Below are 15,224 nucleotides of genomic sequence, written 5' to 3' on the forward strand. Positions count from 1 at the left end.
GAGAGAGAGAGAGAGAGAGAGAGAGAGAGAGAGAGAGAGAGAGAGAGTGATTCACCAAAAACGAAGGAAACAAGAGGACGAGTCTATTTCATTTTCAGGGAAACACATCACAATGACCTTCCAGATGGCATTATAGAGTCTTTTTTTTTGTCTTTCACGATTAGGGTCCCATTTTTAGTAAGAGAGAATTTTATTTTCAAGTCTTATAATGGAACTTTAATTTTTTTTTTTAAAAATCTTATTAAAACAAAACCATATCCACTAAAGATATGGGTGTTCCCAGTATATTTTTCTCCTAATCATTCTGTACATTTCTAGTTAGACACTTACTATTTTTATTTTCTCTCTAACGAATAATTAAAAGAAAAAAAAACACTAATGAAATTATTAGAGAAATTACTGAAAGTAGTAATTAACAGTTTTTTTTTGCTGCCTAGTCACAGCGAGTGAGTAGGTGTGTGTATCTGATTACTCTCGGCGCGTGGATTTGGTCGTCTCTTCTGGTCTCTCTCTCTCCTCCATCTTACAAAAGATTTTCTTCTTCTTCTTCCTCTTCCTCTTCCTCTTCCTCTTTCTTGATAGTTAATTGATACCAACGCGTAATCCTAATCCTTAAATCTAGACTTGCTCCTTAATTAATCTGAATTTGTTCCGACTTGATTATCTCTTTGACTCGCAATCTGAGTTCTGGCTAAAGATCTTGACTTGGAGGAGGTGAGGAGGAGATTCATTGTTCCGAGTAGAGTGAGAAAAAAGGAGACTTTTTTTAAGATTGAAGAAGAAAGATGCGAATTTTGTGCGATGCCTGCGAGAACGCAGCCGCTATCGTCTTTTGCGCCGCCGATGAAGCTGCCCTTTGTCGCCCCTGCGATGAAAAAGTAATTTTTTTTTTTCTTAGCCTTCTCTGTATCTGTTGTTGTTGACTGTGCTCTGATTGATAGGTTCGTCAAAGATCGAGTCTTTTGTTACTTGTCTCTGGGTTTCTCACTTGATTTTGCCTGAGTTGATCTGACTTTGCTCGACAAGCCTAGAAAAGTTTAAGAAAATAGATTTTTGGAGATTTGGTTTATAGATTCTTAGGCTCTTTGAGTTGGAGTGAAGCTGATTCATAAAGTTGAAACCTGGTGGATTAACATGTTCAATTGATGATGAAATACAAGTTTCTTGTTGCTGCAGTTTCAATGATGGATTCTATTATGTGATGTACATTGCAGGGAACGTTTTGTCTCCAGAGTTTGCATTTTGTATAACTTCTGGAGAATGAATATTATCCATTTTTCCGCTCTTTGCCATTTATCAATCCCTTACTTCAGTTAGATGACTCTTAAGGGTAACACTTTACAGTCCTTTTCGAGTCATTGCTTAATCCGTTTCTATTGCAATAGCTCTTACTAGTTTTCAGATATTTATGGAAAATGGGATGACTTGGTGTATGATTCATAGCTCTGTGGCTTTTTTTTACTTCAGGTTCATATGTGCAACAAGCTAGCTAGTCGGCATGTACGTGTTGGTTTAGCTGAACCAAGCAATGCGCCGTGCTGTGATATATGCGAAAATGCACCTGGTATGTTCTGTTTACATTGATTTTCCCATACTCATGGTTCATTGTTTAAAGAAGAGAAATCTAATTCGTCGTTTCTCATCTCGGCCTTGTGAGAACAGCCTTCTTTTACTGTGAGATAGACGGTAGTTCCCTTTGCCTGCAATGTGACATGGTAGTGCATGTTGGTGGCAAGAGAACACACGGTCGGTTTCTTTTGCTGAGACAGAGAATCGAGGTTTGAAATAACTAAGTTGATCGGACACACAATCATTCTGAGTCCATGTTCTTGATCTAATTGTCATCTTGTGTTTACCGTTTCTTGTAGTTTCCAGGTGATAAGCCTAAACCAAGCACTACTAGGGACAATTTGCAGAACCAAAGAGTCTCTACACATGCAAATGGTGAAGCTAATGGCAAGATGGATGACGAAATGATCGATTTAAATGCTAATCCGCAAAGAGTACATGAGTCAGCATCAAACAACAATGTATTTCAATCTCTCTCTATCTTAATATATAGATATCTCTATAACATTCTCCATCCTTGTATTGTGTTCTCAATTTGTTTTGTTTCTCAACGAGCAGGGCATTGATGTAAATAACTCAAACAATCACGAGCCTGCAGGCATTGTACCCGTTGGACCCTTTAAACGAGAGTCTGAGAAGTGATAAGGTGAAAGAGAGAAGACCTTTACTCTGATACCAAAAAAATCAGTTTAAGAAGAAGATTGTAAAAAGTTTTAAGAACTGGACATCCTTGCTGGGTTTGCTGGTACCTCAGCTTTGTTGTTGAAGAGGGGAAGGTTTATGTTGTTTGTGCATTATCTTTAGTTTGACGGAATTAGCTTAAGGGCTCTGATGCAGCGTAGCATCGATCCTTAATGGGCCTGGCATCGGTGTTACTTGTCCATTAAGTTACAGCTTTAGTCAGTTTTGTTAGCTTTCGTTTAGTCGGTTATTCTCATCATTGTTAGGGTTTTATTTTTTTCTTCCTACGCCTCTATAAATAGAGAACGTAGCAGCATTGTAAATCATCACATATTGCATCAATAAAAACCAAAAAAAGAGTAGTCTTAACTACTCAAAAGAGCTTTGTTTTCTCGAAGCCCTGCAAGGAGGACTTGCAAAACTTCGTCGACTTCGATCTCACAACTCCATCTCGGCTCTATCTCTTTCGTTTACACCCCATCCTCTCTCTTCACCTCTGTTTTCTCCTTACTCTGTTTTACAACTATCAAAACAGAGCATCGGTTCTTGTCCAGCTTCCGCTCCCCTTACCATTTGGTATCAGAATCACTTCGTTCCTAGTCGGTTCGTGTCAACCATGGCACCCACTAAACCACTTAAAGATGCTGATGTTCGTGCTGATCCACCAACCTTCAACTTGAATGATCTACGTGAGCTGTTGACAACATCCAACGAAAACCTCGCCACATCAATCCAAACAAGTGTTCAAACGGCGATCCAAACTTCTCTTGAGGAATTGAATCAAACGTTGCTTCGCCTTCTCGGGGATCAACATCCACGTGTTGATGATGTCCACGCTAACCCAAATCATGGAGTTGATAACGTTGCCGTCAATGATCAAGCTGGTGTTCTCGTACAACAAGACCACAACAATCAGCGAGGTATGATCAATTTTAGACCACAAGAGCAACGCTTCCAAGACACACGATGGGAACAAAGCTTTCGCGTCGACATTCCGGAGTTTCATGGTGGTATCCGCGGTGACTCCCTCCTCGATTGGTTGGTGGCAGTGGATGAGATTTTGGACTTTAAAGGTGTTCCTGAAGACCGTAGAGTTGGCTTAGTTGCTACTCGTTTTCGTGGTCATGCGGCTTCATGGTGGCAACAAACAAAAGTCACACGTTCATGGTCGGGGAAGGCTGCAATTACCTCTTGGGAGAAGCTTAAAAAGAAGCTACGTGAGACCTTCCTGCCTCATAACTGTGACAGGACAATGTACAACAAATTGTAAAATTTGAAACAAGGCACGCGTTCTGTCGATGAATATGCAGAGGAATTCTATCTCTTACTCACACGGACAGAGATATATGATAGTCCGATTCAGCTTGTCTCTCGTTTTGTTGGTGGATTACGTGCTCATATTCAGAATTCTATGCAACAATTCGACCTCACAACAGTGTCTGAAGCTCATCGACGCGCGGCATCGTTCGAACAACAGCTGCGTTCGTCCAACTGGAGTGCGTCGTCTTCTCGGGGTCGTGTGCTAGACCAACAGACCACGTCCGTCCAACCAACACCTCGTGACAGCCCTGACCAAGAAAAATCTGATACACGATCACTTCAGCGTGATGACGGACAAGGTTTACGACGGTCATCTCGTAACGTCCTGCGTTGCTTTTCATGTGGTGAAAACGGTCACCGTCAGACAGCTTGCCCCCATCAAACACGTCGAGGTTTACTCACGGGGGAGGATTTTCATGATCATGAGCACCCAAGTCCTGACTCCGACAGTGATGAAACTGGTCATCACGATGAAGTTCATCACACTCATGGTGATATTGGGCTTGCTCTTATGGCCCATAGGGTGTGTTTAACACCGGAGCAGCGGGAGAACGACTGGTTACGCACCAATATTTTTCGGTCTACTTGTACCATCAAAGGTCGCATGTGCACGTTCATTATTGATTATGATAGTTGCCGAAATATTATTGCGGAGTCAGCGGGTATCAAACTTGGTATTCCTTTTGAGGCTCATCCATCGCCTTATTCACTCACTTGATTTCAAGATGGCGTTGCTGGTCGTGTTTCACAACGTGCTTTAGTGGCATTCTCCATCGGCCCTTTTTATAAGGACCGTTGTTATTTCGATGTGGCTCCAATGGATATTAGCCATTTAGTGTTGGGAAGACCGTGGGAGTATGATCGTAAAATCATACATGATGGTGTGAAAAACACGTACCAATTTATTTGGGAGACCCACAATATTGTCCTCTTACCTTCACGGGAACCATCGTTGGCACCAAATCCGGCGAGGTGGACTCCGGCTTACGTCAAACAACCTCCTCTCCCCATGCACTTGACGCTAAACGATCACGTTCAAGTACCACTAATCATGACAAACCGAGTTCAGTGCTGTGCTCACAAGCGATTTTTGAACAAGAGTTACGTGTGGAAGGCTTTGCTTTAGCCCTCCTTCCGGTGGGGAAATTAGACTCTACTCCTCCGCCTATGCACTCTACTTCGTTCGATTCTCTTTTGAGCGACTTCCAAGACGTGTTTCCGGCGGACTTGCCATTGGTGTTACCACCTTTACGTGACATTCAACACCACATTGATTTAGTTCCTGGTGCCACACTTCCTAATCGGCCACACTATCGGATGAGTCCACAAGAACATGAGGAGCTTCATCGTCAAGTGGAGGACTTACTGCGGAAAGGTCATATCCGAGAAAGCCTAAGTTCTTTTGCTGTACCAGCTCTTTTGATTCCAAAGAAGGATGGTACTTGGCGCATGTGTGTTGACAGCCGCGCTATTAATAAAATCACGGTGCGTTATCGTTTCCCTATTCCTCGTTTAGACGACCTCCTTGATCAGATTGGTACAGCCACAATTGTTTCCAAAATTGATTTGAAGAGTGGTTATCACCAAATCCGTATTCGCCCGAGTGATGAATGGAAGACAGCCTTTAAAACACGTGAAGGCTTATTTGAATGACTTGTTATGCCTTTTGGCTTATCTAATGCACCAAGTACGTTTATGCGAGTTATGAACCAGGCATTGCGTCCGTTCATTGGTAAATTTGTGGTGGTGTATTTTGATGACATTCTTATATTTAGTTCGTCGTTGCATGAGCATGCTGATCATCTTCGCAAGGTCCTTCTTGTTCTACGTCGTGAACAATTTTATGCTGCAAAGCATAAATGTGAGTTTGACACGCATGAGGTGCAATTCTTGGGATATGTGGTGTCCGACAAAGGCTTATCTGTGGATGTAAAGAAGGTTGAAGCCATTCAGTCTTGGCCGGTTCCGACAACGGTCACGGAGGTTCGTAGCTTTCATGGTTTAGCTTCTTTTTACCGTCGGTTTGTACCACATTTCAGCTCTATTGTAGCTCCTATCACGGATTGTATGAAGGAGGGCCGCTTTTTGTGGACGCCTGCAGCCTCAGAGTCATTTGAGCTCATCAAACACAAGCTTACGACCACTCCGATATTGGTTCTCCCTGATTTTTCCATCACGTTTGAGTTACATTGTGATGCATCTAAGTTGGGGATAGGTGCTGTTCTTAGTCAGCAAGGTCGTCCTGTTTCATTTTACAGCGAGAAACTATCTGGTGCCCGTACACGTTATAGTACGTACGACGTTGAGTTCTACGCAATAGTTCAAGCTATCAAGCATTGGCGTCATTACTTGGTTCACAAAGATTTTGTGTTATATACTGATCATGACGCACTCCGCCATCTTGACAGTCAAGCTAAAGTATCGTCTCGACATGCCTCTTGGATCGCATATCTCCAACAGTTTACATTCTCTATTCGCCATATGTCGGGTAAGACCAATCGAGTTGCTGATGCCCTCAGCCGGCGCCACTCATTGTTTTCTACTTTCCAGGGGTCGGTTCCGGGTTTCTCAACATTTGCTGAGCTCTACAAAACTGATCCGTTTTTTGCTTCTATCTTCTTGGAGGCGGAACAGGGTCTTACCGATGACTACACACTTACTGATGGGTTTTTGTTTAAAGATCTTCGTCTTTGTGTACCAGATTGTAGCTTGCGCCTCAAGATTATACAAGAACTCCACAACTAGGGTCATGTGGGTCGAGACCGTACACTCCAGTTGGTGACCACCTCTTACTTTTGGCCAACATTGCGTCGTGATGTCACTAGTTTCGTCGAGCATTGTCGTATTTGTCACCAAGCTAAAGGCAAAGCTTCCAATGCGGGTATGTATCTTCCGTTACCCATTCCGACGCAACCATGGACGGACATTAGTATGGACTTTGTTTTGGGGCTTCCTCGTATTCAACGCGGCCATGACTCCATTTTCGTGGTGGTGGATCGTTTTTCTAAAATGGCTCATTTTGTTCCTTTTAAGAAGACAACGGATGCTGTTACGGTAGCCACACTATTTTTCCACGAGATATATCGTCTCCATGGTCTTCCTCAGTCCATTGTGTCTGATCGTGACACTCGTTTCTTGAGTCATTTTTGGCGGTCTTTGTGGAAGCTTCTTCGTACTAGTTTGGATATGAGCTCGGCATATCATCCTCAAACGGACGGTCAGATGGAAGTTACTAATCGAGCTCTTGGCAATCTTTTGTGTTGTTTGGTGGGCGACAATATTAAGAGTTGGGATTCCAAGTTATGCCAAGCTGAGTTCGCACATAATCATGCGTTTAATTGCAGTCTCGGATTTAGTCTGTTTCGTGTCGTATATGGGTTGGTTCCACGGTGCCCTCTTGATCTCACGACGTTGCCTGACCAGACCCGTCTTCATGGACAGGCTCTCGACTTTGTTGATGATCTCGAGTTGGTGCATAGTCAAGCTCAAGCTAATTTAGAAGAAAGTTCGCTTAAATATAAGATTGCAGCTGATACTAAACGGAGACTCGTTGCGTTTCAACCTGGCGATTTGGTATGGATCTACTTGACTAAGGAACGTCTTCCCTTGCGTGAATACAATAAACTCAAGTCCCGGAAAATTGGTCCAGTGGAAATCATTGAACGTATCAACGACAATGCATACAAAGTTTGTCTTCCTCCCGACCTTCACACTTCCAATGTTTTTAATGTCAAGTACTTGTATCCATTTCGTGGTGATAACGACGGCCTGGATTCTGGGACGAATCCTTCCCTACCCGGGGAGACCTGATGCAGCGTAGCATCGATCCTTAATGGGCTTGGCATGGGTGTTACTTGTCCATTAAGTTACAGCTTTAGTCGGTTTTGTTAGCTTTCGTTTAGTCGGTTATTCTCATCATTGTTAGGGTTTTGTTTAGGGTTTTATTTTTTTCTTCCTACGCCTCTATAAATAGAGAACGTAGCAGCATTGTAAATCATCACATATTGCATCAATAAAAACCAAAAAAAGAGGTAGTCTTAACTACCCAAAAGAGCTTTGTTTTCTCGAAGCCCTGCAAGGAGGACTTGCAAAACTTCGTCGACTTCGATCTCACAACTCGATCTCGGCTCTATCTCTTTCGTTTACACCCCATCCTCTCTCTTCACCTCTTTTTTCTCCTTACTCTGTTTTACTACCATCAAAACAGAGCATTGGTTCTTGTCCAGCTTCCGCTCCCCTTACCAGGCTCACAGTCAGGGATGTAAGCTAATATCTGATATTCTGAATATATATTTTTTTCTTTCTGGGTTTCCATTTTTTTCTTTCTATAAAATACAGAGTTGCAACTCTGTTTTTGGGACTCTTAACGATATTATGTTTTGTTCTAGCCTTAGCCAAAGGCCAAAACCAAAAAGACTTCCCTGATATCTCCATTTCAACGTTTGTAAACTCTCAGATTTATTGAATTAATATGCATTTTGATGCAAGTCTTGGCATCTCAACCTGCAGTATCCAGTTTAATGGTTTTAAAGTTGAACTAGAATCGAGCTGCTCAGGTGAGAGGGGAGTCGCTGAGAACAAGAAGGAGACAATAACTAAATCAAACACGATCCTACATGACGTGAAATGGAAACATGTGAATACGGTTCCTATATCTAAGGAAAGACTAAGTCTTAACTAATTTGAAAACATGAAACAGTTCTTCCTTTTTAATAACCGAATCTCTCCGGTTGAATAGGTGTGTTGTTGTGGGTTGGTTCGCATTACGGTTCCATAAACTCATGTGTTCATCAAATTGTACAAGTTTGACTTAGACAATCATTGTGCCTAATTCCAGTTGACTTGGACGACTCTCTGTGTTTCTTGTAATTGACATATAACTATTTTTGAACCGATATCAATGTAAAAGAGTCAAAACCTTTTTTAAAACACCAAGCCAGTATCGACTCCTAAAAGATTGTTTTATAAAGCACAAATAAAATAATAGCCAAAGCCCCAAATGAGCTAATTGACGTGCACGTTACTAAACATAAATACGACTCCTAAAAGATTGTTTTCCAAAGCACAAATAAAAGTGGAAGGAAGCATAATAGCTGAAGCCCCAAATGAGCTAATTGACGTGCACGTTACTAAACAGAAATACGACTCCAAGCGGACTGGCGATCTGGTCCATGTTCACGGTGGTACTTTGGGCCGCACTTCACACAAGATGGAAACTCCACCCCCTTTTCTCTTAGCCAACCGTAAATGGGATAGTCAACTACATACTCTCCTCCCTTGGCAACAAGCAACTGTATCATCTTGTTAGCAGAATCATAGTCGACGGTTTTGGCACATTCCCCAAAAATCATCCCACACATGTGGTTTGATATTGCACATCCCATTGTATCAGCAAACTCGATGGCCTGTCTATGTCTCCAGTCTTTACGAGCTTGTCCATGTAACACCCAAAGTGGGTCACATCTGGCTTCAAGTTGTACACATTCTTCATCTTCAGTAACACATCTAGGAGGACTTCTTTGGCGTGGTTGGACTGAACGTGTGCATAGACGAGGGCCCAGAATGAGAGAAGAGTGGGCTTGATATGAGTCTTCTCCATCTCTCCAAAAACAGAAATGGCTTTTTTCTGGATCATGATTAGCATATGCCCAGATCAAATTCCTCCATGCTAAATAGCCTGGACTTTTAAGCTTTGAGAAGACCAGACATGCAAGCTCGAGATGGAGAGCCACTCTGGTGTACGAGCTCATTAGCATGCCGACGTGTCTGTCAGTGTTCTCAAGTCCCAGAACAAGCATCTGGGAATGGAGCCCCTGCACCACCCTTAGTCCATTGTTGATGACAGAAGCGTGATCAAGACACCAATGGAACTTAATCATCAATTGCTTCTGCAAACAACAACAAAATTAGTTGTTAATCCCATATTATCTTTTAATTAGGAAACTCTCTGCAACGAAAACATAATGTGTAAATGGTGTAAATTACGCAAATAACAATCATTGCTCCGTTAAATTTCTATCAGAATAATCAATCCTCTCGGTCTTTTCTTTATTAGCATAGATTAAGTAATTGCATAATTGACATACCTGTGGGGCGTATGCACTAACCATGTGCTGAAAAACAACGTTTGCCTCCTTAGGCTGCTGAGCCACTTTGACGTACAGGTCCATCAATCTCCTGATGGTGACCTCGTCCTCTTCAAGCCCTATCTTGATGATGTGGCCGTGAATCACCTCCACATCGAAAGAACTTCCGCTGCTAAAGCACCAATCCATGTGTTTCTGAAAATCCAAATCAAAAGTCAAAATTAGTGAAATATATATCATATGGGATTAACAACTAAAATTTAGCAAATATTGATTTTCCATAAAGCCATCTTAGTTACCTGTTAACCGCAAGATACCATTTTTGTTAATTTCAAATTAACATATTTCTCATATTCCTCTCTCTGTCTTAAAATGCTTTAAACTGAGCTTCTCTAGCTGGTTTTGATGTAGCCAAGATCTCTAGCTTCATAATTAATCTACCTAATACGAAATTGAGATTCTAGAGTCCATTAGTGTATTAGACACTTTTTGAAAAGTAATTAGAAAAGTAGACAGTTTTTGTTAGAAATTTGAAGAATATACATTTTTTTACTTTTGTGAGATAGAGAGTTTGTGAGAGAGAGTATAAGACAAAAACAAATAAAAAGATCAATATATCCATGATTATGTGTCATAATTAATAGAGTTTTATTTGTGGTCCCAGTTTTAAAAGAAATGAGAGATGGAATATGACAAAAAAAAAATGTGGGACCCGATTTTTGAAGTATTAGATAAAAAAACTAATGTTTTATGGTCCACTTTAATTAAGAAAATTCTCTCAAATAACACCAAATAACTATTATTTTAAATAATTTAATTCTAAAATTAAACCTTAAACTCTAGATACTAAAACTCTACCCCTTAAAATTATATATTAAGTATAAAATAGAGAATCAAAACCTAAAATAAATTATTTTAAAATATTGTAATGTGTCATTTGGGTCTGGTGTACCATATTAGTCTGGTGTACCATTTGGGTCTAGTGTACCATCAATTTCTGGTGTACCATATGGTTTTGGTGTACTATCTGGGTCTAATGTACCATCTGGGTCTGGTATACCATATGAGTCTAGTGTACCATCTGAATCTGGTGTACCATATGGGTCTAGTGTACCATCTGGGTCTGGTATACCATCTGGGTCTGGTATACCATATGAGTCTGGTGTACCATATGAATCTGGTGTACCATCTGAATCTAGTGTATCATCTATGTCTGGTGTACCATTAATGTTTGGTGTACTATATGGGTCTAGTGTATCATCTGGGTCTAGTGTATTATATGTGTCTGGTGTACCATATGGGTCTGGTGTTCCATCTGAGTCTAGTATACAATCTATGTCTGGTGTAACATCTGAGTCTAGTGTACCATCTGAGTCTAGTGTACCATCTGACTCTGGTGTACAATCAGGGTTTAGTGTAACATATGGGTCTGATGTACCATCTGAATCTTCTATATCATCTAGGTCTAGTATACTATATAGGTTTGGTGTACCATATGAGTTTAGTATACCATTTGGGTTGGGGTGTACCAACTGAGTTTAGTGTACTCTTTTGGTTTGGTGTATCATCTAGGATAAATAAATAAAATTCTACAATCTTAAAAATCATTTTCCTATGTTTGTGTTTTTTTTGGAAAATAAATCTTTTATGGTTTTTTGGAAACAAAACTTAAAGCCTGGTATTTTTAAGATTAATATCAAAAGTGTAGTTTAATATTAGAAACTAACCATTAAATCTTAAAAACTAACCTTACCCGTGAAAACTATACCCTAAATTTAAAATTGTCAACCCAAACCTAACAAAATAAATTCTACGTCCTTAAAAACAATTTTTTGTGTTTTTGGTATTTTTGGAAAAAAAACTTATGTGATTTTTTGGAAAAAAATTAATACTTTTATGTTTGTGTTATTTTTGGAAAAAAAAACTTAAAATGTGGTACTTTTAAGATTAATATCAAAGTGAAGATTAATATTAGAAACTAAACATTAAATCCTAAACACTAAAACCCTACCCCTAAAGACTATACTCTAAATTTAAAATTGTAAACCCAAACCTAACCAAATAAATTATAAATCTTTAAAAACAATTTTGTGTTTTTGATATTTTTAGAAAATAAAACTTATGTGGTTTTTTGGAAAAATAATTAAAATGTGTATTTTAATAAAACCTAAATTATGGTATTTTGAGGAATTTTTATAATTATTTTGTATAAATTAATAACAAAAATAAGTTGAAAAGTTAAAGAGAAAAAAAAAAGAAAGAAAAAAGGTATGATTATCCAAATATTTTTTTGTGGAATATTTATGTTTGCACAAAAGGTTATATAAGTCATTTACTAAAATATCTCTCTAATAGAGAATTGTATTATAGAGAATTGTATTAGAGAAAAAAGAGAAAAATGTCTATTACAAATATATTTTGTAAAATGCCTATTTTATAAATTATTGTATGAGAAAGTGTCTACTTTTCTAATTAAGTCTTTCCTATTAACACGTACAAGTGTACGTAGATTCTTTTCTACTTCACAGAAGCACGAAAAGAATGAAACAAATTTGTAAATTAAAATCGCAAAAGGAGGCCCAGTTAGAGGATTGTAATCAAGTTTTCGCTTTCCCCCCTTGCCGGGTTCTCGACTTCCTAGCTACTATTATGTACAATAACAGAACCAAAGCTGAGGAAGATTGAAGAAGGCTGTTTTGTTTCAACTTTCTGTTTTATATAGTTTGGAAGAAGGCATCGTCTGTTTTTAGGAAATTAAGCCGTGTGATTTTTTATTCGTTTTGGTAAAATGGCAAACAAAAACAAAACCTAAGCATAAAATAGAGGAGTTTGAGGTTTAAAAGAGAAACAGAGTACTAGTCTTTCATAGGTGGAGATTGATGTGGAAAGAAGTAAGGTACCGGGTGGGTTAAAGGACCACCTCCCTTGTGATGATCGCTGAGTCGGACGATGCCAAAGTCGTGCTTCCCCAAGAAAAAGACGCAGTTTTCAGGTACCCCATACAAGCTAGCCGGGAGACAGAAAGATTCAGCCTTGGAAAGGAAAATGCTGACATCTCCAATGTCTTTAGTATACACAGCGTTTCCTTCCTCGTCTAGCCTCAACACAAGGAAATGGTCCCATTCCCTAAAACTCTTCCTAGGGGGCCTGCTCTCTGTGTACCACTTCAACATAAAAGTCTCACCTGTGTTTCTCGACTCCACCAAGTAGTGTTGCTTCATGCAACACGAATCCAACCGCTGCCACTCGCTCTTTGTCATTTCGGGATGATCAGGAATCTGCAGCATCTTCAGCTTGGGTTTGTGCTTGTATTTCCCAAGATCCCATGATCCTGTGTAGTGGCCTCTAGAAGCGGGCATCGAAAACATCTCCTCTCTCTTGGAGTACATTACATGGGAGGAGAAGAAGCTGGGGTCTGTGATTTTGATGTTGGTCCACTTGCAGTTTCTTTGAGCAGGCCTGCACAAGCTGAGTTGAGGTCCCATGAACTTGACAGCCACGATGCACTCTTCATCTTCGGGAGAAGAAGAGGACATGGCCACATTGGTTACAATTTTGGTTTGGCAATGAGCCAGAGTTACAAGGCGAGGCAGGGAAATACGTTTTGGGTTTATATCCGACGCACTCTTGAATATGTACAACGCCATTCTTCAAAACTGCTACCCAGCCATGGGAAGCTCCTATGGTTCCCATTTCCTTGAGTAACTCCATAGGCACCTTCTTTTCCGTAACCCTGTCACAACAACCAAGAGCATGAATCTTCAGATTTCCGATATCCCCATCTCTCAAAGATGGTTCAGCACCCAGGATGTAATAGATGGAAGAAGACGAGAAGCACCGAGCCGTGAGATGTGTCTGCGTTAATACATGATAGTTAATATATTAGACATGAAAACAGAGAAAAAGCACCATCCCGAGACAGACGATCGGAGGCAGCTTACCCGGAGGGAGAGCGAGAACCGGCTGAGAAACAAAGACATGATTAATGATGGTTTCTCCTAATTAAGAGCCGACGATGTTAATACGAAAGTGGTAAAACAAAATAATTATTTCTTCCTCAGTTCCTCCTCCTCCATAAATATAAAAGACTATACAAACGAATGAGAGAATACCCTTGACCACCAAGTCTTACCACTGATTGACTTTCCCAATTTTTGCATGAGAGTTAATGAGTTTATAAATCATATATTATATGTATATTGAAAGGGAGCCTTTTTATAACAAAACCTTTTTTTTTGTATTTTATTACCTAATTACAAAAATCCTTTTTCCTTTTTTTCAACAACCATTACAAAGTCTTTATTAAAAACTAAATATATTCCTTCATCGAGTAAGGACTGTTGTAATATTTAATTCCATGTTTTTCTACTTGCGTACTCAGACTATTTTTAGCGGGGAATACTCTTTCGGGTGCTCTCACAATTAGACCCCAAAATCCCAATTAAAAATCCATTTTCGAGTAAAAAATGAGAGTATCCTTGCTTTGGGAAGGAATTGAGCAACCACTGAACAACGCGACGTGGCGTATCTCCATTGGTAGACGCATAAATATAAAATATATATATTTTTTTTTCCATTTCTTCTTTCGTTCTTCGCGACTCTCTCTCTCTCTTCTTCTCTCTTCTCTCTCGTTCGAAACAGCGATGGAAGAGGCGATTCGTCGGAAAATCTGGAAATTCAATCGATTTACAGCGATGGAAGAGGACGGCGAGGTCGACCGGCTAACAAATCGGCGAGATAAGGTTCGTCTTATCATCTATTTATTTGGTGAAAGAGAGCTTTGCTTTAGGGATCTTCGGATTTGGGATTCAATTATTGTGATGTGTAGTTTGTAATTGTGATTGCTCTGTTTTATAGTTGTAGTTATATATCACAAGGAGAGATTTTTTTTATATATTATAGAAGTGATGAACTAAGCCCAAATCTCAAATCTTTAATCTCACTTGACCATAGAATCAATCATTCATTCTTTGATTTTTGTAAATATGGGGAAGTTCGTGAGAAGACAGAGAAAGTGTAAATATGGGGAAGTGTAAATATTAAGAAAGAGAGACAGAGAAAGTGTAAATATGGGGAAGTTCGTGAGAAGGGGTTGGGTAGTGGCGTGTGTGTTGGTGTTACTGATGTCGACTCATTTTACATCCCCTATCCGGAGATATGCCGGTAAGTGAAAATTACTCTGTCTTCCCTTTGTTTTCATCTGCTAGATGTTATAAACTTGTTTCTTTCCCTGGTTGTAGATGTCTTTGTCCATAGGTTACTTGCGGCATCATTAGGAATATATAAGCTTCCAACAGTGTTCCAAGACAGGTCTCAACTTACTAGCGTTGCTGATAGTAAGAGTCCACTTACCCTCTGTGGATTATTCAAGGGTTTATTATTTTCCGGCATCTTGAGTGCTCTGACAAAATTTGTAAACTTAAGAGTCTTTTGTCCCTTTCCTGATGTGACGATAAGGAGAACATGCTAAAACTCAACTTTTCATTTTTGTTATCTTAAAGATCTTGGATGATGATCGTCTTTTACTAAAGCACCGGAGTTAAGTATTATAATTCATTGACTTGTTTC

The 15,224-nt window shown here is 39.7% G+C and overlaps 1 protein-coding gene and 1 long non-coding RNA gene across 3 annotated transcripts; both read left to right on the plus strand.

The window, feature by feature from the left end:
• LOC104720802 (B-box zinc finger protein 19-like) lies at positions 43-2,366 on the plus strand. Of its 2 annotated transcripts, XM_010438689.1 has the most exons (6): positions 751-878; positions 1,215-1,330; positions 1,468-1,564; positions 1,663-1,778; positions 1,869-2,030; positions 2,128-2,366. In XM_010438689.1, the coding sequence occupies exons 3-6, from the start codon at positions 1,474-1,476 to the stop codon at positions 2,209-2,211; spliced, it is 453 nt and encodes a 150-aa protein (XP_010436991.1). In that variant the 5' UTR covers positions 751-878; positions 1,215-1,330; positions 1,468-1,473; the 3' UTR covers positions 2,212-2,366. The 2 variants fall into 2 exon arrangements, with proteins under 2 accessions (XP_010436990.1, XP_010436991.1); XM_010438688.2 differs by lacking the exon at positions 1,215-1,330 and having other exon boundaries at positions 43-878.
• LOC109127519 lies at positions 14,265-15,216 on the plus strand. Its single transcript, XR_002034089.1, has 3 exons — positions 14,265-14,398; positions 14,651-14,819; positions 14,897-15,216. It is a non-coding gene; the product is annotated as an uncharacterized LOC109127519 (long non-coding RNA).

The sequence above is a fragment of the Camelina sativa genome, chromosome 11 (genome assembly GCF_000633955.1).
Source record: "Camelina sativa cultivar DH55 chromosome 11, Cs, whole genome shotgun sequence".
In the NCBI taxonomy this organism is placed as follows: domain Eukaryota; kingdom Viridiplantae; phylum Streptophyta; class Magnoliopsida; order Brassicales; family Brassicaceae; genus Camelina; species Camelina sativa.

Excerpts from the sequence above, each read along its gene's own strand:
- LOC104720802 (XM_010438688.2), top strand. The coding sequence starts at position 786 with ATGCGAATTTTGTGCGATGCCTGCGAGAACGCAGCCGCTATCGTCTTT. Across the intron at positions 1,565-1,662 it reads TATATGCGAAAATGCACCTG|CCTTCTTTTACTGTGAGATA; the intron begins GTATGTTCTGTT and ends TTGTGAGAACAG. Across the intron at positions 2,031-2,127 it reads AGTCAGCATCAAACAACAAT|GGCATTGATGTAAATAACTC; the intron begins GTATTTCAATCT and ends CTCAACGAGCAG.